The sequence below is a fragment of the Embiotoca jacksoni genome, unplaced genomic scaffold, assembly GCF_022577435.1.
Source record: "Embiotoca jacksoni isolate LCO1_2020_lvr unplaced genomic scaffold, fEmbJac1.0.p SCAF_9, whole genome shotgun sequence".
Taxonomy (NCBI): domain Eukaryota; kingdom Metazoa; phylum Chordata; class Actinopteri; family Embiotocidae; genus Embiotoca; species Embiotoca jacksoni.
Window position 1 is genome coordinate 9,828,533 of NW_027185447.1, and position 25,789 is coordinate 9,854,321.

Consider the following 25,789-nt stretch of genomic DNA (forward strand, 5'->3'; position numbering starts at 1 on the left):
TCTTTGGTCATATGTTTCTGTTGTGACTTTTTATTTTTAGTATGTCTGTGTGCTGTGGAAATAAAGGCTTTATGGTTTGCAGCGATGTGTTGTGGTGCCGGACACCATTCAAAGCATTGGGGATTGATCTTCATGCAGCTCTTCTCCCTGAGGACTCTCACGCTTCTTTCACATGGATATGGGACTTTGTTTAATTAGCTGATCTTTTCATTCCATCACGGGATGCGAGGAGAAAGCACAGGCCATCTGGAGGAGGCTTTTCAGGATATATAGGCTAGGAATACCCAAGGGTCTGGTTAAGGCACTGGAGACATTTGGGAAAGTCACAGAAACCACCGCCTGATGGCTGATGAAAGTAGCCTTTTTGCTGTTTTAGCAACTTATTTTATCGGAATCTCACATACAAATATTACATACTATCAACATAAGAAAATAGTACTTTTAAATACGTACAAATTAAAATACTCGTAAAGTGACCTGTAAATGTATGTATTATGTGCGTTAATATTATCATATTATTGCATGAAAGTGTAAGATGCATCTTAATGCTGTTGCTGCATCATGTTTTATATTCTCATAATCCAAAATTGTATATACCAGGTTGATCACCTAGTAGTTACTTTTAATCACTCCCCAAGATACAACAAGGACTAATGTCATCAATAATTAATTAAATATGATAAACAAATTAAATGCTATAAATTATGCCACAGTAGAAAACCGTCTACTCAGCATTAGCAGGTCAAATACTGCCTCGTTAAAATACATCTTCCAATGTAAACTCAATCAAAAGTACATTTGTCTTTGCAATATAAATATGTTTTAACGTATTCTTGGGCTGTTAAATGAATGGGTGGTTCGTGTTGGCTCACACGTCACATTTTGGTCACAGTTTTTCATCATCATCATCATCATCATCGAGGAAATAAGTAAATGTGGTCTTGTTCACTTCCTTGCCAGCTGTCTTGTGGGTTTTTTTTTTATTTTATTTTTACCAAAACTTGCCTCTCCCTGCCGCCATCCCTCTTCTTTTGTGCACCTTTTCAAATTAAAAGCCCCCTCCGTGAGTCGCGTGCAGTGTCAATACGGCGAGCGTGTCTGGAAAGTCAGCAGCGTTGGACCAAACCATCTAAAGAGAGTCCGGGGAGAACAGTGTACCAAAACGTGTGACCTTTACCGTTTAAGTGAAATGAAATGCAAGTTTGAGCGGATATACAAAAAAAACAATACCGTTTCAAGAAAATATAAGTAAATGCAAGTGGAAGTTTTTTTTGTAAATAGAAATACCTTAGCATAAATCAATAAAGCGTATCCCCTTTGATCGAAAAAGTGGAGTCTTCTGAAACAGATGTCTCAAGCGGTTGTCTCGCATCTGACCGGAGAAAGTAACAACTCTTGATGCTTCAGTGAGGATGCTGTAGAGGAGCAGACCTCTAACTACAAGGTAAGAGTTCAAACTATTTTCTGTAGGTTTACGTCGTAATATAAAGATAAAAACACGGGACAGAGAGGAAGCTGCCGCGTTAGTAGTAAACAATTCAGGTAGGATGAAGCGGGATGTTTTTAAAAGTGGTTAAACTGGAGAAATGTTACAGAGCAGTGAGCTAAAATGAAGTAGCAAACACCTCCAAGGGACATATTATTATGATACGTGTTCACTCCTCTTCAGTAACTGAGTACATTTAATCGAGTTCAGTACTTAACTACAGTCATCAGCCACTTGTGATTTACTTTAATACTTTCGTTTAATGTTACTACACCACAGAACAGATGGAAATATGGTACTTTTTTTACTTTACTGCAATAGTCACCTATCAGATTAAAATGTTACGTTCAAAAAATAAATACGATATATAATGTAATAGTTTAGATTAACCTGTCCATGAGTATGTGAAGTAGTTTGATTTGGCTTCACATTGTTCTACTATGCTTTTTACATGTTAATGCATCACTCATAACAATATTACCATATAGTCTGATAGGGACCATTCTGCATTATTACAATGTTTAATTTTGATACTTGAGCTGTAAATGTAGTACTTTGAAATGTTTATTTGTCTGTTAAATTATTGAAGCAGTATTACAACTAGAAATGCAACAATTAGTCAATAAATTGATCAGTTGGTAGAACAAAAAAATTGATCTTCAACTGTTCTGTTGATCGATGAATTGTTTTGTGTCATATTATTAAATGAAAAAAAAAAAGGCTAAAACTGTTTATTCCACCGTTTTAAAATCGGGTTCTTTATTCCTAAATAACAATAAATTGAACATCTTTTGATTTTTGGACTGTTGGTCGGGACAAAACAAGGCATTTAAGGCTGCACCTTGAACCTTGGGAAACACTATTTTGATATTTTTCAGCATTTTCTGACATTATATGGACCGAAAAGTTAATCGATTAATCTAGAAAATAATGGGCAAAGTAATTGTTATTTCGGCCCTACATCATCTGCTCCCTTTTGTGCCATGGATAGGACGCTTTCACAGATAAATAACACTGCAGGCCTTATGCGGGGCAACAGGCTGGTCGGTGGTAGTTGTTTGTGTCCGCGGCAGGCGAGCAAACAGTCTCCTCCAGTCCACATGTTGACAGACATGAGGTGTTACTGGGGTGCTGAAGACAACACCGCTGTGTTGTTTTGCTCCCCTGGAGTCCCTCCGGGTCTTTTGTCAGTGGTGGGCACTTGAGGGTGAAAAGCTGTAACCACATCCTGCTGTTGGCCTGAGGTGACCATCAGTGTTCATTCAGAGGATTCAGAAATGATGACTCGGAGGGACAAGGTGTCATGATCCCCGGCCAGCCCATCAGCCTCTGGGGAACAATGGAGCATCTCTTCTTGTATTTACTCCGTCATTGGGCTGTGACTGAGCTGATGTGTCTGGTCAGCATATGGCCTCCAGTGACTGAGAGCAGGCCGGCATGGTAATTATTACCCCTGCATTGTCTTTGCTGAAAAACTAAGATGCCTGCCCTCCTTAACAGTGTAGATTTGAATGAATGTTGGCCAAGAAAACAGGCTGACAGTGTTTAAGTCTTTGACACAGACTGTGATGTGTTATGTCAGCCTACTGTCTGCATTTTGTAGCAGCCTGTGGACTTTCCACACTCAGCGCTGCTTCTGAAGGCAAAGATCTCACTCCAGTGACGCGCTCTGTAACACAACACTTCGCCTGCCGCTCCCCCACATTGATGCACTTTTCTTCCAGCAGTCCATATTGTGTGCAGAGTGGATCCATTTTGCTGAATGGGTTTTGGCTTTTCATCAGACTCTGAAATAAGGCATGCTGTAAAGTCGTTTGGTTTCTTCCATAGTATCAGCACTCAGTGGAGAATCTTAATTACAGGGTTCGAAAAGGCCTCGGTCTGGTTTCAGGCAACCCTCGCTGTTTCCTCGGCGAGGCTGGTCCCCGTTGGTAATTCCAGGGCCGACCACAGTGGTAATGAGCACGGTGCTGGTGGCGGCAATCCAGGAGCACGCAGCGCCAAAGGCTCATGGGAAAGGGTGGTGGGGGAAGTCTGGGAGACAGTAAATCCACATCATGATCTCCTGCCATAAACATCAACTTCCGTAGATGTTACGCCGTCACGGTCCGGGGAACGGTGAGGACGGGTGGGACTGTCAACTCCCATCCCTGACACGTTTCTAGGTGGTCATCATTTGCGAGATAACACACTCCGCTCATTTGAGATGTTATGACTGCGTCCGTCAGGTATGGCGGGTGGAGACTGTGCTATCGGCAGCCAAGCCTGCAGGAAATGGACTATGAGTTCTGTTACACTCGAGCAAGAAAACTCTTGTTTTTTGGCTCTTCCTAACAGCATAATTTCAACACTCCCTCGACTCCAGGTTGTTATGAAAGCCGTGACAAATGGCATCAGCATTTTGCCAATAAGCTGCAACTTCTAGTGAGACTTTCACCCATACTCATCCACCCACCCACCCACTCTCTCGGCCTAGACCTCCGACCACAGACTCTTGTGAAAGTCTTCAGACAGTTATGGGGTGTAAGTGGGTAAATCCCACATTACCCTGCCTGTCTCTGATTACCAGACCGGATTCCTGTAGACGTCTTTAGTTTTAGATTGCTGCAGCATGGAGCCACGAGAGTACAGCGGGCCCCGACCTCGTACGCTGAACACTTAACGCCGTTCCTTTCTCCGGCTCTCACTGCGAGCCTTGTCTCGATATTGGCCCAACAACGCTGCTCAAGTCTGAGTTGTCAGCAGATATTGCGCCCGCAGCAGATTATTGAGGCCGCTTGGTGGATACAGGGCCTTTGTTGTAGTGTTGTTTTACTGACTCGAGCTGCCTCGCTGTGCCTCATTGTGCTACTGACTGCTCGTAGCTGTGTCAGTTCACATGAGTTGCTGTGGTGAATGGGTCAGACCAGTGGGATTCACAATAATATCCTGTTGGAGAAGGTTCTCATTCACACAGGATCTGGGTCTTCCTCGTCCCTACAGGAAAAGGCCTGATACTGATCTCCAAACACAGCTTTGAGACAGGAGCTGAGGATTATACCCAGAAGCCTTAGCAACACATTCTCTCATGCGGTGTCCGTTTTCATGTCGTCTTTCCTCCCCTTTATTCCTGAATACGTATTTGCTTATAGGAGTTTTGTTTACAAGATATTAACACAGAGGATCTTCTGGAGTCGTCAAGTTTATGAGCTACGCTTTTATGATTAAGCGGCATTTAAACTAATGGCGTCTTTTAATCACGAGAAACTTGAGAAAATACAACGCGGCTTTATCTTGGAAGTTGTCCTTTGCACCCGAAGGTGGTTTCACCCAAACAGACTCCTGGCCTGATTTAAAACGCCTCATCTGTAAATCATATCTCCAATTTGTTGCTGTCACTGTTTATCTCTACTAGCTGTCGTTTCACTCCGCCGCTCGTTTTTGTTTATTGCCAGTCACATGTTTGCGGCAGAGCAACAATGGAGCGGAGCGGGCCGTAAACGTGAATTGTGCCTGTGAGAAGTGTGTTGGTGAAACGGGCGGCATCGCCCGGGAGTCAGCGGGGACCTGGTGATCTGATGCTGCGGGGACAAGCCCAGCATTGAGACATTCTTCCACTTCAAAGCCCCCAGAGGGTTTTCTGGACACTGGTTGAATAGGAACAGAGGGAGGGGTGTGTGTGTAGGGGGGGGTGGGGGGAACAGGTGCAGCCCATGAGTGGGGTAATTCCCGCTGCCATCTGCTTTCTTTTTTCGGGGTCCGGGCTCTTTAAACGCCCTCTGACACGCCTCACAGCGACACGCTCCCCCTAGCCAGCCGCGCCGTGCCCCGTCGCCATGGCACCGCGATTCAGATTAACCCCCCCCCCCCCGCACATGTGCCGAGTCAACCGTGGGGGTCTGCCCCTTTTGTGATTGAGCACGGGAGGGCGAAAGGAGGAGGGAGGCGGAGAGCTGCGTGGATAAGTGTGTAAAAAGATCACTTGCCAGTCATTCACTTTTGTTAAGTAAAGCAGCAGAGTGAGAATGAATGAAGCCACGTGGTAGGAAAACAACAGGAGAATATATCCCTCTTCAAAGTGATCAATCTCATTTCACTAATGTGAAGACACTTTTCTCATTAAAACAGGTTTTTAAAGAAACTCAAGAGGAGACAGTCAGGATGACGGCCGTGGAGAGTAAAGAGGAGATCAGTGACACTGACAGTGGGATTATTGTGCACTCTGGTAAGGACGACGCTAAAGAAATACCCCACACATTACCATGTCACATGTGCTGATTCATTTTAAAAGGTGATGTTACTGCTAATAAAAGCTCAACCTGTGCTGGATTTTCAGGCGAGCGCCAGTATTCATGTCTGAGAGGAAAAAAAAAAAACCCGAAACATGTCACCGGTGTTCATTTTTTTACACAAATGCATAAGAAAACTGATAATTTCATCGAAGAGCTTTAAACGAGATGTTCTCAGTGGCAAGAAAATAAAAAAAAAAACACTGTCTAAATATCACTTGGCACCAGCAGTAGTGATACAAGTACTATATGTATTGTTCAAATATAGTCGAAAATGCTATTTAGTGTAGAAAATATTCCTACTTTTATGGCTGGTCCGGAAGCCGACGAGAAAAGCCTGATCTTTATGCGCACTGCAGGTCCAGACAGCCCCACTTCCCCGCTGAAGGACCTGACCACCCACACTAGAGCCCTGAAACTGAAGCACCAGTCTCTGGAGGAGCGTCTGGAGCTCTGCCTGCTGGAGCTGCGAAAACTCTGCATCAGGGAGGCGGTAAGTAACTCCTGGAAGAGTAGGTACACCACAAGAAAATATCTTGTGTCTCGATTCGTTTTCATAAACTTTATAATGGCTCTAAATAAAATGGTTAGGACTGTATTGTGTGTGTGTAATGGTCCTAAATTTGCCTTTTTTTTTTGTAATCAATTCTTTTATTTTGTCTTCTCAGGAGCTGACCGGCACACTGCCATCAGACTATCCTCTGATGCCAGATGAGAAGCCACCACGGGTTCGGAGGAGGATCGGAGCTTCATTCAAGCTGGATGAAGGTCTGATCCATGTGGACCCACAGGTACAGACCCCCATCAGTGTTAACTGCTCACGGAGAAAGTCATCATCTATTAATCAACCAAGACTAAATGTCAGAATTTGTCTTCATTGCAGGATTCAGAGTTGCAAGCACTAGAAACGGACTTGGCTCTTCAGCGGCAGATTTACGAGGCGGCCCGCAAACTGTCCCTTGAATATAACCTCAGCAAACCACAGAAGAAGAGCCGGCTGCAGCAGTGCAAGAGGGAGGAGAAGAAAGTGAAGGACCTGCAGGACGCCGTGCTCCAGCACAGGATCAAGAGCGAGTGCAACTCACCGCGCGTCACCAGCTCAGCCAGCCAAAACAAAGGCGAGTGACGCTGCCGCCCCCTTCAGGCCAATCTGTGCAACACTGCGCGGGTTCAGGGAAAACCTTAAACATTTTTGATTTCTGTTCTCAGATCTGTGCATGTCTGATGACAGCTCCCTCTCTGATGTGGTGGCTCTGGATGATGGTGAGTTGAAGTACATTTACACTTGTATATTTCTATATTTAGTACGAAGAAGTATGAATTATAAGGTGCAGATTAGAAATATTTTGGAGCAGTATGGTGGCGTCAGTTTCAAAGTAGCACACGGACATCCATATTATTTCAAATGTGCTGAACTGAAATGAATTCTCACTCATGACTAAATTGAAATGCATTTTTTATTTTTTTATTTTATTTCATTTCAATGTAAAAAAAAATATTAATTAGGATTGCACCAGTTTTTTTGTATTCAGATGTGATTTTATGAAATCTTTTTGTAAAACCTGTGAGAAAAAAACAACAACTTTAATGTTCTGTCTGACCCTTCTCAGATGTGGACTCGCCCGGCCCCCTCTCACCTCCAGTGTTGGGGACTTCCTATTCAGAACCGCTCCAGCTGTCAGGCAAGACCCTGCAGTCGACCCATCAGTCCTCAAGCCAGCTCAGTGTGGAGTACGAGCGCTCTCCCATCCAGAACTCTCCGTGGAAAGAGTCCAGTCTGGACCAGCCTTACCAGAGGGCCACGAAACCTCCGTCTGCTTCCAGCAGCAGGTCCAGGTAAGAGTCTGAAGTGCCGTCAGACACACAAATATGCTGAGGTTTTACTTCACGAAGATGCACCTCGCCTAAATGTAACAACACGTAAATACACCGATGTTTTTCATATCATACGGTTATCATTACTATCGGAGAGAAAAGTGCAGGATTTGTTTAAACAGCTTGTAGCTGTTTGGATAATACATATTTTCAGGTCGGTGTGCCAAAACAGTACAAATGCCTACAAATTAATGTCAGCATCCCGGTTGATGTATGTATTTCTCAGCTTGCTTTGAAAGAAGAATTTTTACTTTGACTTTTAACAGAAGAAATCTGTAAGTCAAAGTCCCGATTTACGTGTAATGCTGCACGCGTTGTCAGGGGTTACGCGCGGGAACAGTTCCTCCTGCGGGAAGCATTGCATTTCTCACGTCATTGCTCCTGCTGCTGTTGTTGTTGTTTGCAGTAGTCCAGCAGGAACCCAGGTGTCTGCAGAGAGCAGCAGGATTCCTCTCACTCAGTTTGTGAAGAACTCGGCTCTGCGTCACAACCACTCCACCAGCGCCCCCTCCACTCCAGAGCTGCTCGTACGCCGACAGTACTCCCAGTCCTTCAGGTACACGGAGAAGGTCATGTCAGAATAGCACACATTAACGGAGCGATCGAAGAGCGTAGCCACGATGTTGTGTAGGACGATTTTCACAATTTTACATGATGTGTCTTCTCAGACTTCCCAAAAAAAAGCAGTGTGCCGACATGGAGCGGTTCAGCTCGGAGAACAGTCGAGGGCGAGCCAGGCTGCCTCAGCGGCGCTGCATTGCTGACTTCATGGTGCGCTCTCCGGAGTACTCTCCCCTGCGCCCTTACCTGTCCAGCTCTGAGGACAGCAGCTCGGAGCACTCCTCCTCCTCCTACATCAGCTCTCCCGGCAGGGACGGACCCACTGAGATCCCTAAGCTCTCCCCCCCGCCTTACGGCTTCCACTTTGGAGCGCAGAAGAAAGGGCTCTCCGGCTTCCCCAGCCCGCACAACAACACCAGCCAGTCTCAGTCCAGCCACGTTTGGGCCACGGCGGAGGTCGGGCCCCTCTCCCCGCACGACCCGGACACAGGGAAGTGCTTCCTGTCTGCTCCTGCTGCGACACGCAGCCCACAGCTAAAACCGTGGCAGGAGGGAGCGTCTCCCCCGAGGAGCGTCCCGAAGCACCCCCCGCCTTACACCAGGTTGGTGCGGACGCCCTCGCTGAGAGAGTACCCGCACCATGCCATCAGGCTGATGCCCAGGGAGATCGTGTCAGAGGAGCTGAAGTCCTGGCATCACAGGAACCAGCTGCAGAAGTTACGGCCAGGCTGCGGGGAGCAGCAGAGCTCGCTGAGTGTTACGAGCCCCGCTTCACCTCACCTGCCTCCGTTTAAACAGGTTGGTACCGAACACGCGAATCACGTCTGAAGTTGTAAGTCACACAGGAGGAAATAAGTCTTTCTTGGCGATATATTACCTGCAAACTAACAGCTACTTTTATCATCAGTTAGAGTGTTCATTATTTTCTTGATTGTTTGGTCTATAAAACGTGAACGAAAATGCCCATCTCGATTTCTTAAAAGTCCTCGTTTGTCCAACCAGCTGTCACAATCACTGATAGTAAGTTTACAATCAGGTCAAGCCATAACAAAGCTGCAAATTCTTAGAACCGAGAGGCGGGAATCATTACGTTTTGGGCAGTTTTACTTGGAAAGGACTGAAAAATGATGAATAATATTTTAGTAGACTAATCAGCTAATTGCACTTCTTTACACAATATATTGTATGTATGTCAAGAGAGTTTAATGTGGTCGCTGACTTGCTGATTTTGTTCACAGGGTTCGGGTAATGTGATTCTCCAGAGAGCTGCTGACGGGACTCCGGTCCAGTGGTTTGTGGCCGAGGATGCTGAAATCGTGAGCCAGGTGTAGCCGACACCTCTCATCCTCTGCAGTGTTTTCAGTCGTTGCTCTTTATTTATCTCTGTATTTATTAAGTCTTCGGACTCTCTGTGAGATCGCTTGTCGACGCGATGCAGTAAAACGTGGACCTATCGGTGCCTGAATCGGTAATTAATTTAAAACTTAACGTAAGGTGGTATGCCAGTTTTATTTATTTTACCTTGTTTCTTTGTAGATCTGAGGTGAATTGAGGCTCTTGCAATGTCATACATGTTTCCAATGGATCATAAACGTGCTGTTTATCGTTTTTCTTTGTGGCTGGCACACATTTTGCACATAAAATTCACCTGCAGTAGTTTTTCAATAAGCTTCCCCATTTTTAATATAATTTTGACAATATTTATCTATTATTTAAAGTTTCCCCCCTGCAACATAAAGAATTATCACACAAAAATGATACACCTTTGAACACTTGTTGTTGTTTTTATATATATATATATAGTTAAAATTTAACATGTCTAGCCATGATGTGAAGTAAGCTGACTTTTAACATTTGCTATTAATCTTAATAAGTAATCACTGATGCCTTTAATGGTAGTTTGATGAATGTTTTCACTGCAGTATGGTGTTTTCTTACTAACCAAGTGATTGTATCAGTTTTGATATTTTTTTTTTGTATATTTATAATAAAAAAATATGACCATCAGTTACGTTTGTGGATTTCTTAACTTAAAGGTGAACAGAAAAGTATTTCGAAACACCGGATGAACAACCAAAAGCATTACATCAAACTGTTTTATATTTGTGTACGCAGAGCCTTCGTTCACAGCATAGTGACAGAATTGAGATAAAGTGTTGATAACAGTGTGTCGGAACAGTTCATGGCTCAAGTTCTTCATCCTGAAGCTTCCACAAGACGTAAATCAGCGTTATGAACCAGCAAAGCACAAACAGGTAGGTGAAGAGGAGCGCCCATCGACAGCGATACACCCAGTGAGTTGGAGGATGTTGCCGCCACACAGATCCACACCTGAAGAGAGCAGCTGGTCAGTAGCATTATAATATTAATCACTGAACCTTTAAAAGAATAAATGACATTGTGTTCACTTACATGCCCACAGAGATATTTCTGTAGATATTTGTTGTCTTCTTTTCTTTTCCTCTCTTGGACAATGCTGCTTTGCCTTTGTGTCTCTGCCGCAAAGTATCCAGACAGGAGCTGTGATGAAGGGACATGTCTTAAATGGAGCTGTGATTATGTCACATCTCTTAAATGGAGCTGTGATGATGTCACATATCTGAAATGTTTGCCTATAATTAAATGATTTCAGTGACACAAGATAGGCAAAATGACAAAGAAGAAAATACCTATTTACTGAAGTATCTAATGGTGTTTGTTGATTCTGTGGATGGTGATTTTAGACTTTTTTTTAATCACAGTTCGGTGTATTTATATATATATATATATATATAATGTCACGAGAGCTGGATGAACCACGGTTGAGGGCAAAATGAGCTGTAGGCGTTAACTGAGCACTCCCCACCTCCCACAAACCCACCTCTTTGTATGAAATAGTAAACCTAATTAAAACACAGGGTTTTTGCACCATGCAAGATGAATGCTAACTGAAATATTTAACATACTAAATTGAACTTTTTACTATCAGGCTTATCAATAAGACCAAATATCAGGGACTGTGTGGTTACTATGGAAGCGAACTGTGATGACATCATGATTAGATCAAAGTAATCTCATTACTCACATCATACTGACAAATTCAAATTCTACAAACTATATTTCCTTTTTCTGTTTAGTTTGTTTGCTTTCGGAGATTTTGAGCCCTTCTATTGACACGATTTGCATTTTATGACAGAAACACTGAAAATTCATAGAAACGATATTGCCTCTTTTTAATTAACTTAAAAAAAATAAATAAAAAGATAATGCAGTGAAGCTACTATGAAGTGTAAAAATCTGATGAACATTATGTGAAACTAGTATAGTTGCTGTTGTGAGTAATCTTTTTCCACAGCAGATACTTAGACTTGTCATTGCTCGGAGAGCCTGTCAGTCAAAAAAAATCTCTTGAAAAAAAAAAAGTTCTGTTGTTATTTACAGTTTCTGCCTGAATAAATTATTCAGGCCCATCAGTCACGAACACTTCATGTAATGTGGTAGAATGACAAATATAGAGATCCTGCACAGTCAAGAGCTTCATGAAAGTACTGCAGGCTGTTGTGTTTCTGTTATTTAGTCCATCTCCTTAAAATCTACGAACAGCGCCGTACTTTTTGTCGTGGGTCTTGCCAGCGGTTGCTTGTTTCGATGGGGGGCCCTCCGGTTCGGGGGCGGGCGGAGACTCTGGAGGACACTGAGCAGCTGAAGCCTCTGATGGAGTTTCATCTGGATCATTTGGCCTGAAACAAAACATGTCGATATTAAACGTCGGCAAAGGATCCGGACACGAAGGATGAAGTTTTTAGTCTGCGGTTGACCTGTCGTCCACTGAGTAGCTGTCGTCCTTGGTCACGGCAGAGCAGCTGGACTCGGAGCTCGGGGTGGGAGATGGACAGCGGGCGGAGGACTTCTTGCTGGAGGAGGACCTCTTCTTTGAGTCACGCTTTCTCTTCTCCTGTGGAGACGTAAGGGAAACTCACGTTGGTTTATGGATCATCACGTTTGTTCATAAAGTGGGAGAGTTCGCTGAAGAAACCAGGTGACCTGAGTTTCACTGGTAATTACTGAGATGCTGACCCTTCGACGGCTGTTGTTCTGGAAGAAAAGAAGGGAGGAAAGAGCAGAAACAAAAAGGCAGATCAAAGTAAAGAAAAGGTATTTGTTCCAACGTTCGACAGTACAAGAAGCCAAATATCCGCACACCTGTGGAACGTTTTTCCTTCTGTTCTCGCCGTCCTCTGGATCTGCAACAAGACATCCAGTGATCAGACAGACTGTGCACAATACAGAACAATAAGAAACACCACGAAACATCAGAGTATCGGAAACCTGGTGAGAGTCTGGGATTGTTGACGCTTCTGCAGGAGTTCTGCTGCTGCTGTATCATCTTCTTGGCTTCTTCCAGCTCTGAAACATTTGTCTCGTGTCTTATCCTCAGACTCTCCACATGAGCCACCATGAGCTCCACTGCCCGACTCATTCGAGCCTCCTGTACGAGACAAAAACAAACAAAACAAAAAAAAAAATCACTGAGTGTAGTGAGGACAGAACGCCAGTTTACAGCCAGAGGTACTGACTAAAGATCTCAGGTTCATTTATTATGTGCTGCAGGTCAATATTAAGATACCATAAGGTATGAATCCAAAGAGAGTTTGGGTCTCCTGAATGAGTTCACTGATTTCTTTATATGCTCTAAATCTGTGAACACACGTCTGTCTTTCCAAGTGAGATTGGACATATTGTTTTACATGTAGTCTGATACAGTCCAAAAACCGAAAACAGATTCGTGGATCAGAACTTTGTTTTTTCTTCCAATAATCATCTGACGAGCCATCGCATTTTTACACCTGGAAAAAAAAAAAAAAAAAAAAAAATGGATATGAAGTAGTTCAAGCGAGCTCCACCTGCAAGCAGCTACAACAGCAACATGCCGCTGACACGCTTTAATATTAATAATCTAATATCAGACATAAATAGGACTTTTACTTTCATATTTCAACTACATTTTGGTGCTCATACTTGTGTACTTTTTTTTTTTAAATGCATTTTTATTTCAGCAAAGGATCTGAATACTTCTTCCACCACTGCTCTGCTGTTTCTTATGACACAAAACCAAATGAAATCAAAGAGCATCTACAGATAAATCAGGAGCGTCAGTGTACCTGGTGCACAGCACCGAGCACCTCCGCTGTGTTGGAGATTCGTTCCACCGTCCCTCCCAAGATGTCCAGCGACAGCTCCAGCCTCTGTAGGATCTGACTGCGCTTACTGTCCAGACACAGGCCCTTCAGTGTCTGAAAACACACAATCACAGGTGTGCCTGCTGTCTGACATGGGGGGAGGGGGGAGGAGGGGGGGAGGGGGTCATGAGGGACATACTTCGACATCATCTGTCACATACTGTACCTCCAGGGTCTCCCTGCCCAGCGTCAGCTCCAGCTGGATGTTCTCCTCGGCCAGGTTGCGGGCATGTTCCTCGGCCTGCAGCCGCTGCTTCAGGGTGTACTGATCACAGCGGAAAGCCAGGGACAGCTGAGAGAAGGCCGACTGGCAGCAAAAACAAAGTCATCCACTTCATGCGGGTTTACCATTCACACTTACATTTCAGATATTTATGGTTTTCTCTGATTTTGAGACCAACGAGAAACGATATTTCGTTCAGATGTATTTTTTTTTTTTTTTTACTTTAAAATGAAAGAAACTGTAATTCTGAGTATTTCTTCTGTAATTCAAATGCACTAGATTTAAACAAAATAAACTAAACGTAATTTTGACGATATACTTTTACACTAGATCAGAAATATTCCAACTGAAGACCTACAACACCAGGTTATAGTTCAAATAATAAAAAGCACATACAAGTGGCACAGTGTGTGTGTGTGTGTGTGTGTGTGTGTGTGTGTGTGTGCAGCAAATACATGAAAAAGCACTTGAAGCTAAAACAAAGGGAAACATCTGATCCCACATTGAGTGAGAAGTGTGGAGGACTCACCTCCAGATCTTTCTCTGACATCTCCACACTGTCAGAAAACAAGGTGTTTGGCAGCTTAATAAAAAGGTCAAATCAAATGTAGTTCATTTCAAAATATCTTGATGTGTAGCAGTCACAAGTTGCACCTGTTGAGGCCGACACGCTCAATGATGGACAGCTCGTTCCAGCTTGTATTTGGAGGCTCCTCTTGACTGCTCTCTGTTAAAAAAAAAGAAAAAAAAGATGCCATTTGGTTTCTATTCAGAGCCACAAGACTGACCGACTGTCCTTCCAGGAACTTCTTTTAAACCGTTACCTTCCTCGCTGCCCTCACTGTCCGGCATAGTGGGCAGTTCTTTCCCGTTTGTCTCTGCATCGGGCTGAAAACGTTCAGAAACATTATTCACAGACAGAAGCATGACATATAAAGTGTCTACAGGAACAAGTAGATTATTTGACTCACCTCAGCGTTCATCTTCACCAGAGTAATCCAGAAGTTTGAGTCTGGTATGGTCTAATTAAATTATTCAAATCCTCTTCATCATCAACGGGGGACTCTTCATTGCGGCTGAATACATAAGACATACTCTCACATTCATTTCCTCCTCTGGCTTTCTCCTGCACCGAGAATAGATAATCCTATTAAGAGATCCACAGTCAAACCAGAGCAGGACAACTGCCCCGAGAGGCTCATGGGTAGCTGCGTATTTATCTGTAGTAAATAAATTCTGATGCTGTAATCAGGAAATGGATCTAACTGACGGGGAGATCTGTTGATAAGAATGAAGTCAACATATCAAACTATATAACATTACTGAAGAACCAAATCTGGCTGTCCTGAACTAAACTGGTGGAGTCATGGAAAAACAAAAATGGTGTTTTGAGAAGCTTTAACAACACAGAGTGTGATGGTTCCATGAACCAGCCAAGTGGGTCAGGACTGATGAATCCCATTATTAGCAGCAATATTACACCTGCTGTTACACCACAGGCCATTACATGACTTCTGTTCAGTTCACGTGTTTGTTTCCCTTCAAAAAAAAAAAAAACATTTCCAAATGCATAAAGGGTTTTAAATTGTTTTAACTATAAATATTGTCATTTCAGGCATCATTTTATGTTTGGTGCAAACAATAACTTTTTTTTTTTTTTTTTAGTCGAGATACACACCAACTACTGCATACAAGTTCTACAAGAGAAATATTTACCAAGATAGAAATCTTAAAAGAGATTAAAGCACCGGTTAACAAAGATTTCCTCATGCAGACACCTGCATGCATTTTTGTTTACTGAAACCCAAGTGTTTTAAACTTTTTTTTTCACCCAGTTTTTTTTTGGTGCGTGTTCATTTGGACATGGAAAAGTGAAGCTGCTCTGCTGTTAACTCGAGACCAACGTTTCTGAGGCTAAATATAGGTGAAAAATAAAAACTTGTACCTTTTACAGTTTGACTGTAGTCTACGTGTAACAATGACTTTATAGGAGGAGGCAGACCCAGGCCCAAGGGAACATTTCTATTACTTTTTTTTTTTTTTTTTTAAATTCAATACAAACAAATACTTCTACCTAATTAGTCCAAATCTTTTTAAAAACCTTTTAAAGTGTTGTAATGTATTTCGGAAAAAGTGAAACAAGACCCAAAAAGCTTTGAGAACCTATCAAACGCTACGAACTAAACTAAATTCAACAAGACATAAAAATCACGAGGAGCAGTCAACTTCGGAGCATCTCCAAATCTCTTTTATTGATAGAAAAGCTGTGATTTAGTAGAGGCGCTGGGGTTTTCCCATGGTGCTCTTGACGTAGAGGGCGCGCACGTTCTGCCAGTTCTTCTTCAGCAGAGACACCAGGAAGTTGACGGCCAGGTGGATGTTGTACACAAGCTCATCGTCTGTCATTTTCACGTGTCCTACGGCCACGGCCAGACAGAGCACCTACAAACACAGAGCAAGGTTATTGTTGTGCGACCCAACGATCAAGGTCGTGGACAATTCAGTATAAGGCGGGGGGGGGGGGGGGGGGAGACAGACAAACAAAACAAAAAAACATTAGCATAAAACATTTTCAAATCCGAACTGCTGAACGCACCTTCTTCATCTGGAATTTGATGGTGGATTTGACCTCGTCCACCTTTGTGTTTAGGTTCTCGTTGTGGGTGAGCAGGGAGGGGAACTTGCCGGCCTTGTTCAGACCAGGACCGAGGATACGAGGGATCTGCTTGATCAGAGACTCGGAGGCCAGGAAGGCGTCGTACTTCTTGGCTGGAAGAGGACGGCAGGAAACGAGAGCCAAGTTAAAAAGCCTGTCGGACTTCCGTCATCACCGATTGGACGTCTCGTGTCGCCAAATCCTTACCGAGCTTCTTCACCATCTTCTTGTTCTTGTTGAGCTTCTTGAGAGCCTCGATGTCCATGTGCGGCATGTCGGCAGCTTTGGCCTCGTCACAGTGCTGCTGGTCCCCCAGGACGCACACGGAGAACTTCGGTCTGGGGAGAGTCTTCAGCCTGCGTTCAGCAACAAAACCGTTAGGACTGTGCTCAAAGACACTTCAAATCCGGGGGTGTCAGATGGCAGCGAGGCGGGAGCCGGAGAGACGGCATGCGTGCATCCATTCTGTTCCACCGCGGGCGCCGGGCGGTTAAAACCGACTGCACGAGGCCACTTTTTGAACGCAACAATCCCAAGTCAATAAATTTATCATCAGGTCACCATTCAACACACAACAGGAGTTTGACTTGTGATGAACAATGGAAACTGTAATGCGAGACACTCCGCCATCCCCCAAAACGACACCTCCCCGATTTTACTGCGTAAAAGAAAGGTTCTTACCCACACCGTCACAGTGGCCGATGTCCAGCTGACCTCTTTGGTAATAAAAACGCAAATTGGTCGGCTTGAGGACATGAACGTACAAGCTCAGCCACTCAAAGCCTCCCCTCATGTTTTAAGACCCAGGGTAAGGGTCCGTCCGCTTCGCCTTCCCCGGCCAAAGCCGAGTCGGCTCAGTCAGACTACCCAAAGTACTTCTCCATGTCTGCCCCCGGCCCGTCCGGACTTTTTTTCCGAGTTTCCTTATGCCATTTGCCAAATTAACAGGCCGTTTAGACACTCGAGACGGGGCTGGAGGCGCACAGGGAAAAGGTTGGGTGAGACAGTAAAAGGTCGAACCTGACGGTGCCGGAGAAACGCTTGTCCTTCTGGGGATCATAGTTTTTCAAGCTGATCTGCAGCTCCACCGACTCCGTAAACCTGTAGACGGACAGACGGTTACACATGTGTGAAGTGTTGTATTTTGAAGGGCCACGTGTGTCAGCTTTTACGTCGTTCCTCGGGCGAACTTACTTCCTTGGCTTGGTCAAGGAGCCCTGCAGGACCTCCTTCACCGCTTCATACAGCGTATCTCTGGAGACCTTACTGCAACACAGACAATAACAGAACTGGTTCAGCAACCGGGAAAGTAATTCAAATCCAGCACGCAAGTGGTGCCGACATTCATAAAATGACTACGATAGAGAAGATACTTTATTAATCCCTCAAAGGGAAACGTTTAAATTACAGCAGCATATACAGCGCAAAGCAATAAAATTGAGGTAGTAAAAAATATTAAATATGTATATATATTTTTAAATGCACATTATATATAAATAGAATAATATTAAACTAAAGTGCCACGAATTAAACAAACAACAGTGCAAAGGTTTTATTGACGTGATGGATTTCTCCAGAGGTGAGTTCTTGAAAAGTCTTATTGCAGTGAGCAAATAGGCAAAAGATTTTAAGTCAACGTCATCTAAGAGAGCTCATCTTAACATCCGATGGTGGATCCGGAACTTAAATATCTTTTAAATCACAGGATGACGGTGGATTACATCTAAAAAAAAAAAAACCCGAGCGCGGTATCCTTCACGTTACACCGGCAGATGAACCGGCCCCCGCGCGACGTTTAGCTTCAACTAATGTTGAAAAACCGAAACTAAATACAACGAGTCGCACAATATTATAACCACACATGCTCAGACGAGTGATAAAAGTCGGTATAGACGTCAGTAGAGTGTGATTATTATCACATTTATTAGTTAAACACGGTCCAACCTCATTTCGACAGCTCGTCCGTCTCGCCTTGCTGCGGTGAAAAGGAAGTGCTGCAGGAAGTTACGCAAAATATAGGCGAGCCGCGGTGACGTCATCAAAAAAGCGCCAATCATTTTTATGGACGTGACAATTTTGTATTCATTCTTGGATTTTACTTTTTGGATTTCTTTTGTTGTTGTTGTTGTTGTTGTTTTTCTGGGTTTTTTTGTACTTGTTGTAAATTTGTATCATAACTTTACTTTTCTCAAAAGTTACTTTTTCTAGAAAATGTATTATATTTTGTTTACTGTACATCTGGAAACGTGACCAAAACAAACACTTAAAACATGATATAAATAACGAAAATATAATATATATATAAATAATGAAATTATGCAATAAAATATACAAGACAAATGCAGCTTGTTCCACAGAGCTGAAGAAAGTCTATGTGCACAAAGAAAGTTTCACAGATTAAGTATCAGCCTTACAAAATGTGCTCATTTTACATTTAACTTTTGGCAAACAAATGAATGGTATTAAATGTTGGCTGTGTTGTGGTAATTGTTTTAAAATGCACTTGGTTTTGGTTAAGTGGGAGTAGAAGTTAAATTTTATTTAACAAGATCAGCTTTAGACGCAACAGAGACTTTCTGTTTTTCTGTTATTAAGGTTGCGATTATATATGAAAACATTTTCAAATACAGGCACCTATTGATAATGCATATTTTTGCAAATGCCTGTATAAAGTAGGAAAACAATAACTATAATATTATTTGACCAATTTTTATTTCATATTTCTACTTCCATTTTAAATAATACTTATTTGATGTCTGAATATGATTTTATTGACAATGTGCACTATGTTCAACTTCAGGTAAATGTAAAGGCAACAAAAAAAATAAGTTCAAAAGATTTCATCTTTTTATTTAAACCACAGTCTATAACAAGAGCTCCTCACAAAAATAAACCAGGTCAAAATTCAGAATAATATATTGTTGTGGTCTTTTAAAATATTCCTCAGTTACAGAGATGTGTAGTTCTTTTCTGTTTCATTTATGGTTAATTAATTAATTCTGTGTAAATTGTGACTAAAACAAACAACCAGAGATTCTTTACAGCCCAGTGTAACTTATTGAAGCAGGTTTATTCACATGTATCACGTCAGACAAAACATCATGTGTGTGTGATTCGTTTTAAAGCTGCTTGAAGAGATTTCTTCAGGAAGGTCTCATTTAACATCAGGCAGCTGGACAGGGAATGTTTGTGTGCAGCAGTGACCTGGAAAATAAACAAAACAGTTATATGCAGAAGGATTACAAACACTATATTCTCATCTGTTTAGCAATCGTGCATGTTAAACATTTACAAACTTACATGATTTCTGTACTTGGTGAGAACAGTCAGCATCATTTTGGCGAACTTCACAGACTTTGTGAAATGAGGACCCTGAGTGACGAGCTGTTCAGTGAACTGTGTGAAAAGTTCTTCACTCAAGATGACCTGAAAAAACAAACAAACTCAATGGCAATGGATATTATGACTACATGCTCTTGCCGCACTTTTCCCATGAACAAACAACTTGATTACCTTGGAGTCGAGCAAACTGTGGATAATGGAGAGCACTGCCTCGCTCCATGCAATTGTGAATGTCATTCTGAAATAAGAAAATGTACATTAGCGGTTCACTTATAATCATATTTAGTTATTTTGAGCTTCTTTGTCACAGCAGTTACACGTGAAGACTTCTTTTTTTTGTGTCTTACTGAACCACCAGTAGTCTATAGTGGGAATCCAGACATCCTTCTATCAGTCTGTTGAGCAGCTCAGCCTGGGGATTCCCTGAAAACAAAACAAAGATCAAAAGAGAGGATGAGTTGATGTTGATGTTGGGGGCCAACGACTGAGTCACAAGGTCTTGGTCCGGACCTCCATAATAACAAAGCATCTGTGCTGTTAATATATATATTATATCGTGCTGTCCTAAAAACAGGATGCAAAGATTTGCAAATCCCATGAACCAGTATTTTATTGCAGATAGACAAAAGACAACATATCAAAGGTTGAAACTGAGAAATTTCATTGTTTAAAAAAAATAAATAAATAAAAGCTTATTTTGAATTTGATGCCAGCAACACGTTGAGTTACAGCGGCATGTTTATCACGGTTTCGCATCAATCAATACTTCGCAAACGTTCGGGAGCTGAGGAGACCAGCTGCTGGAGTTTTGGAGGTGAAAAGTTGTCCTATTATTGCATAAGATATCACTTTAGCTGCTCAACAGTTCATGGTCTCTTTAGTCATATTTTTTATTTTAATAAAAGACATTTTTTTCAACAGGTCTGGACTGCAGGCAGGCCAATTCAGCACCCGAACTCTTCTGCTAGAGATCCATGCTGTTGTAATGCGTGCAGAATGTGGTTTGACATCGTTTTGCTGAAATAAGCGAGGTCTTCCCCGAAAGAGACGCCGTCTGGGTGGCAGCATATGTTGCTCCAAAACCTGTATATATCGTTTAGCATTCATGGTTCCTTCCCAGATGTGTCACCTACCCATGCCATGTGCACTAATGCATTTCAGATTTATGTCTGTTTTTAATGTCGTTTTTCCTGAGGGCCTGAAGATCACTACCATCCAATGTTGGGTTTCGGCCTTGTCCCTTTTGTACAGAGATTTCTCTGGGTTCTCTGAATCATTTAATGATATTATGTACCGTAGTCCGTAGATGATGAAATCCCCAAATTCTTTACAATTTTACATTTAGGAACATAATTCTTACATTTTTGCACTAATTTTCAATGCAGTCTTTCACAAAGTGTTGAACCTCTCACTATATTCACTGCTGCCTCTCTGAAATGCTCTTTTTATACTCAATAATGTTACTGATCTGTTGCCAATTAACTTAATTAGTCGTTAGATGTTGGACCAGCTGTTTCTTTAATCGTTAAACAACTTTTCCAGTCTTTTGTTGCCCCTGTCCCAACTTACTGAGATGTATTGCTGGGATCAAATTCATAATAAGCACATATTTTTCATAAAACAATAAAATCTCTCCGTTTCAACACTTGATATGTTATCTTTGGTCTATTTGCAATTAAATATGGGTTTATGGGATTTGCAAATTATTGCATTCTGTTTTTATTTACATTTTACACAGCATCACAACTTTTTCAGAAACGGGGTTGTAGTTTTTTTTTAGACTTATTCTAGATTAATACAGCATGTATACAGACACACAGTGATAAATAGTGTTATCGTCATTATTATCATCTAATGAGTACAACAGACCTTATCCACAGAGCAGATTTTGACAGTCACAGTGGGAAATGCACAGATCTAACTAATAAAATTAATGCTGGCTAAATTCCATTTACCACTGAGCTTTTCCTACTTTCACCCACTGTGACAAAAACTTATAATGTAAATTATACCTGACTCAATGTTTTTGCTGTACATTAATAAATGATTAATGTGCTCAATCGTAGCTCACCTATGTTCTTGTCCTTTAGCACAGGTCCGATCAGAGCGTGGCACATCGGTCTGGGATAGTGACTACACAGTGCCGTCATCGCGGTGACGAAACATCTGGAGGCCGGTTCTGACAGGGACAGGACCTGTAGGGTACAGTTTAGTATAACTATATGCTCTCTGTTTCAAACACAGCTACACACTTTGCATCATTTGCATATTTACCTTCTGCAGCAGGAGGCTCTTGATGAGTGTCGCTGCCGTGCTGTAGCTGAGGTCAGGAGAGAGAGCCAAAACACTGCTGCAGAGTTTAGGCAGAGTCTGTTCCGGTAAGTCAGGCAAACTTAGCATGTCACACAACACCTCCACCTAAAGAGATAACAACATGAGATCAGTCACATCACAGCCCATCAACAAAGAAATGAATAATATAACTGGTTTTGCAAAAGCCTCCTGATTGGTTAAAAGAGTACGAGTCTGTTTCAATATCATTTTTCATGTTAGAGCTGCTGTACACTCAGTGATACTTGGTCAGTGTCAGACAATAGCTGAGATACCACCTACTTAAAAAAAAAAAAAACTATTTGTGTTGTCATTGTGTTGAAATATGTATTCAAAAATGTGTTTTCACATATGCAATAATGGTGTGGATAAACACCTTTAAATATTGAGCAGTTCACGGTAAACACAGACATATAAGTGTAGTGTTAAATCATTACAAGTCATCCATTAAACGTTGAGGACATACTTGGCTGGGGTCACAGTCATCGAGCACTCTGAACAGATCTGAGGAGCTCTGCTCCCACTGAAACAGACAAAACAAATAATTACTTTAATACCAAATGACACGTCCATTCTGGGCTGTGCGAGCTACAAAGAAGAAAAACACTCTTCTTACCTCTGTATGACTTTCCAGTAATTCTTTTATTTGAAGAACAGAGACCTAAATAAACACAAACATATCAGACAAGGTTTGCTTTTGTATTTTTAACCTGTATAATCCAGACTTGTGTAAAATTAGTGCTCTCGATTTAAACACTGTATAAAACTGCCATCAGGAGGGAGTGCTTCACCTTTATATGTTCAGGAAGGGCATCACACACACTGTCTGTTGCAGGAGTTCCTGCAGGAGCATCACTTTCCGATATTCCTGGTGTCTCCTTTGTTGCGCTCTGTTCTTCTGCATCGACACACTCACTCTCACAGACATCCATCTTGATACGTTTACTCTGTTGTACTGTTTCTTCACAGTCTGAGTCCGGAGTGAAAAAACTGCTTTTCCTTTTCCTTTGTGTGCCCACCTCAGATACATCAGATGCACTCTGAGCTTCAGATTGTGCTGTATGGCTGCTGACACTCTTGGTCCACCCTCCAGTCTCACCAAACCCGGCCAGACACTGTGACAGCGCCTTTATCCTCTGGCTGCATGATGGGGTGTACAGCGGCTCCTCGTGGTGGGTCCTCAGGTTCCTTTCTAGCTGTCGGCTCAGAGCAGTGACCCAGGGGTTTGGATGAGAGTCCTGGCTGAGACATTTGAGCAGATGGAGGATGGAGGTCCCAGGAAGAACCGAGTGTACCAGGTGGATGAAGGACAGCAGGTTTTGTTTGAATATTGCCGGGAACAGGCACACAAGGGGTTTACTAAAAGAGATGAAGAGGAAGAAAAAACTAGTGTGAAGCAAAGGAGTCAGTAATGGGACATAATATGCTAATAAATGCCAACAGTCTTTTTTAGGTTTGCAGTAATCTGGTGCAGACTTGAAGATTATCATGGTGAACAGCAGACTTTAGTCGGGTCCTACATTGTCATTTAAAGGACAATCTATGGTGCAGGCTTTAAAAATCCAAACACCAGGTTTAAACATGTTGTCACTCTCAAGCAGATTCCCCTTTTAATACTAGAAATTACAACTGTAGGAAAAAAAAAAAAATTCAAAACAGAGTTTTCGATTTTTTTTTTTTTTTATGCTTTAAAATCTTTTTTTTTTTACATTCTTAATACAGAATTTAGAGAAAATAAAAGAGACCTATACAATGAAATAGGAGTGGGAAATACAGAATACCGACATTACATCTATCAAATTGGCCAGTCCAAACAAAACCTTCATTATTCCCAGCGTTGTATTGAGTTTACTGGCTCACTGGCAACCATGTTCAGCAAGTCCTGTATCTAAAATGTCATCGAAGTTAAAATAAAGAAGTGCTACTTTACGCATTATTATACTTGTTCTGCTGAACCATGCCTCCCTGTGACTGGTATATTATCATACAATATATTCTATTAGTCGTGGTAATACTGAGTAATCAATGGTTCGGCAGCATTTTACTGATGTAGAGGTGGAGCTTGTTTTCAGGATGACATGGCCCCCGAGTAGTTTGGGCCAAAGGATGATAAGTTAAGGAAGGAAAAACTGGAAAGTTCTTTCCCAATAATAAGTCTTACTTTTTGGGGACTTTCTGTGAAATACTGGCTGAAATTTTTATGCAATATGATGCAGTAGATATGCACATGATTCTAAAGAAATCATGTGAAAGATCTATTTTTTTTTTAAACAATGGACTGCAAGAAACATCTAAAATGTGGCTAAAGGCCCCCAGCTGGACACTGCAGGTATTTTATGGAAGAGGTCACGGGCCAATAAAGTTCAATTTAGTCTTAACAGTGGCTCATACTTGTATTTTACATCCTTTTTTCCCTTTAAAGTAAAGTCTTAATGAAAGTAAGAATAATTAGTGGTTATACTCGTCAGATAAATGTAGTGGAGTCAAAAGTCCCATAAATTTTAAGTATAAAGTATTATAAAGCAGAAAACGGAAATCTGCAGTACAATGTCTTTAAGGCTGTACCCGAGTATTGAAGTAAATGTCGTTAATGGTACCACTGCTCACTGACAGACATCAGTGTTAATATCTACACCGTCTTGCAGTGACAAGTTAAAATATCTACAAAGAGAAACTGTAGTTATAATTCATAAGAGGAATGTACAGTACACGGATAATCAACTGTTTCTATGGCAACACGCGTCAAAAACGATGTTGCCATGGTGAACCCTGTAGAAAACTAAACCAGTCCTGACCCAACTCCGAATAACTTTACACCCGGTTAGAAACAGTAAATGGCTACTCCGTGTATTTCTCTGTGGGTAGCCGGTGCTGTGGACTCTACTTACACGGTCAGCGGTTCGGCTTCAGCCTCCGGACGGGTTATTTCGTCCTCACACAGTGTATCGATGAGGCTGCGCAGAGAGACCTCGGGGTTCGCCCGCTGCTGCCTGTGGAACACGGCCAGCGCCCTGTGAGCCCCGGAGGCCCCGGAGGCTCCGGACATCAGTGACCGGACCAGCAGCCGCGACCGCCCGTCAAACCGACTTAACAACATACCGGCGTTCAGACGGCAGGTCTCACCGGGCTTCAGCTTTCTACCCCCCCCCCCCCCCCCATGGATGAACTCAGAAAACCGGACTACCCCGCCAGTTCTGTTGATATTTCTTCTTCGCGATTGTAATTTCATGAAATCTGTGCTGCACATCGCCACCTGGTGGTACCAGGCGAAAACCTCTCCAGCACCTTCATTTGTAAAGTATCAATGAAGAGCACAACACGCCTTTTCAGTGAGACACAGTGTGAAACAATGTTTATTTTTTTCTGTGTACAAGTACAACTTGTTTAAAAGAATTAAAATCTCAACAGTTTATCTTCTTGCAAATACTAGGAAAAGGGTGTCATAACAATCTCTCGAGGCAGGTATCATCAATAGTGGACATTAGCAAAAAGGGGTACAGTACAATGTTTTACCTTTAGGCAATTTAAAACTACCATCCACACATCACTTTTAAAATATCAAACTGGTGCAAACAACTAGGATAAGTCTACATTGAGCATTCATTAATCGGTAGACAGTTTAAGGGGAAATGTTTAAAGCACTTTGGTTGTGGGAGGGTAAAATAAACCGCAATTACAAGGAAACAGGTTATCAACAAGATCAAATGAAGGTAAAGATATGGGACATTTGCATCAAGGGCAGAGTCAACAAACCATGTGCCATGGAGTGCCAAGTGCCCATTTGCTCATTTCCAACCAGACTATAGCATTTAATTTCACAGATTAGTT

The 25,789-nt window shown here is 42.2% G+C and overlaps 4 protein-coding genes across 4 annotated transcripts; 1 reads left to right on the plus strand and 3 right to left on the minus strand.

Moving 5' to 3' along the window:
* Nucleotides 1–1,399: 1,399 nt before the first annotated feature.
* inavaa (innate immunity activator a) lies at nt 1,400–9,698 on the plus strand. The gene is made up of 10 exons (XM_069140908.1): nt 1,400–1,444; nt 5,594–5,690; nt 6,114–6,247; nt 6,423–6,545; nt 6,638–6,872; nt 6,964–7,017; nt 7,365–7,590; nt 8,036–8,185; nt 8,298–8,988; nt 9,429–9,698. The coding sequence occupies exons 2-10, from the start codon at nt 5,627–5,629 to the stop codon at nt 9,519–9,521; spliced, it is 1,770 nt and encodes a 589-aa protein (XP_068997009.1). The 5' UTR covers nt 1,400–1,444; nt 5,594–5,626; the 3' UTR covers nt 9,522–9,698.
* Nucleotides 9,699–9,969: 271 nt separating this feature from the next.
* Nucleotides 9,970–15,787, minus strand: LOC138193101 (inositol 1,4,5-triphosphate receptor associated 2). Its single transcript, XM_069140909.1, has 13 exons — nt 14,604–15,787; nt 14,457–14,520; nt 14,287–14,359; nt 14,162–14,189; nt 13,576–13,716; nt 13,332–13,463; nt 12,499–12,658; nt 12,373–12,413; nt 12,214–12,264; nt 11,988–12,124; nt 11,781–11,909; nt 10,603–10,710; nt 9,970–10,521 (listed from the first exon to the last, which is right to left on the minus strand). Exons 1-13 carry the CDS (start codon nt 14,613–14,615, stop codon nt 10,371–10,373), a joined length of 1,227 nt encoding a protein of 408 aa, XP_068997010.1. The 5' UTR covers nt 14,616–15,787; the 3' UTR covers nt 9,970–10,370.
* Nucleotides 15,788–15,858: 71 nt separating this feature from the next.
* Nucleotides 15,859–18,283, minus strand: rpl10a (ribosomal protein L10a). The gene is made up of 6 exons (XM_069140910.1): nt 18,233–18,283; nt 17,483–17,554; nt 17,309–17,389; nt 16,496–16,644; nt 16,229–16,401; nt 15,859–16,074 (listed from the first exon to the last, which is right to left on the minus strand). The coding sequence occupies exons 1-6, from the start codon at nt 18,235–18,237 to the stop codon at nt 15,904–15,906; spliced, it is 651 nt and encodes a 216-aa protein (XP_068997011.1). The 5' UTR covers nt 18,238–18,283; the 3' UTR covers nt 15,859–15,903.
* An 830-nt stretch (nt 18,284–19,113) lies between these two features.
* Nucleotides 19,114–25,107, minus strand: fance (FA complementation group E). The gene is made up of 10 exons (XM_069141401.1): nt 24,850–25,107; nt 22,753–23,320; nt 22,578–22,622; nt 22,428–22,484; nt 21,905–22,048; nt 21,702–21,825; nt 19,978–20,053; nt 19,802–19,868; nt 19,589–19,714; nt 19,114–19,492 (listed from the first exon to the last, which is right to left on the minus strand). The coding sequence occupies exons 1-10, from the start codon at nt 25,056–25,058 to the stop codon at nt 19,388–19,390; spliced, it is 1,521 nt and encodes a 506-aa protein (XP_068997502.1). The 5' UTR covers nt 25,059–25,107; the 3' UTR covers nt 19,114–19,387.
* Nucleotides 25,108–25,789: the final 682 nt, after the last annotated feature.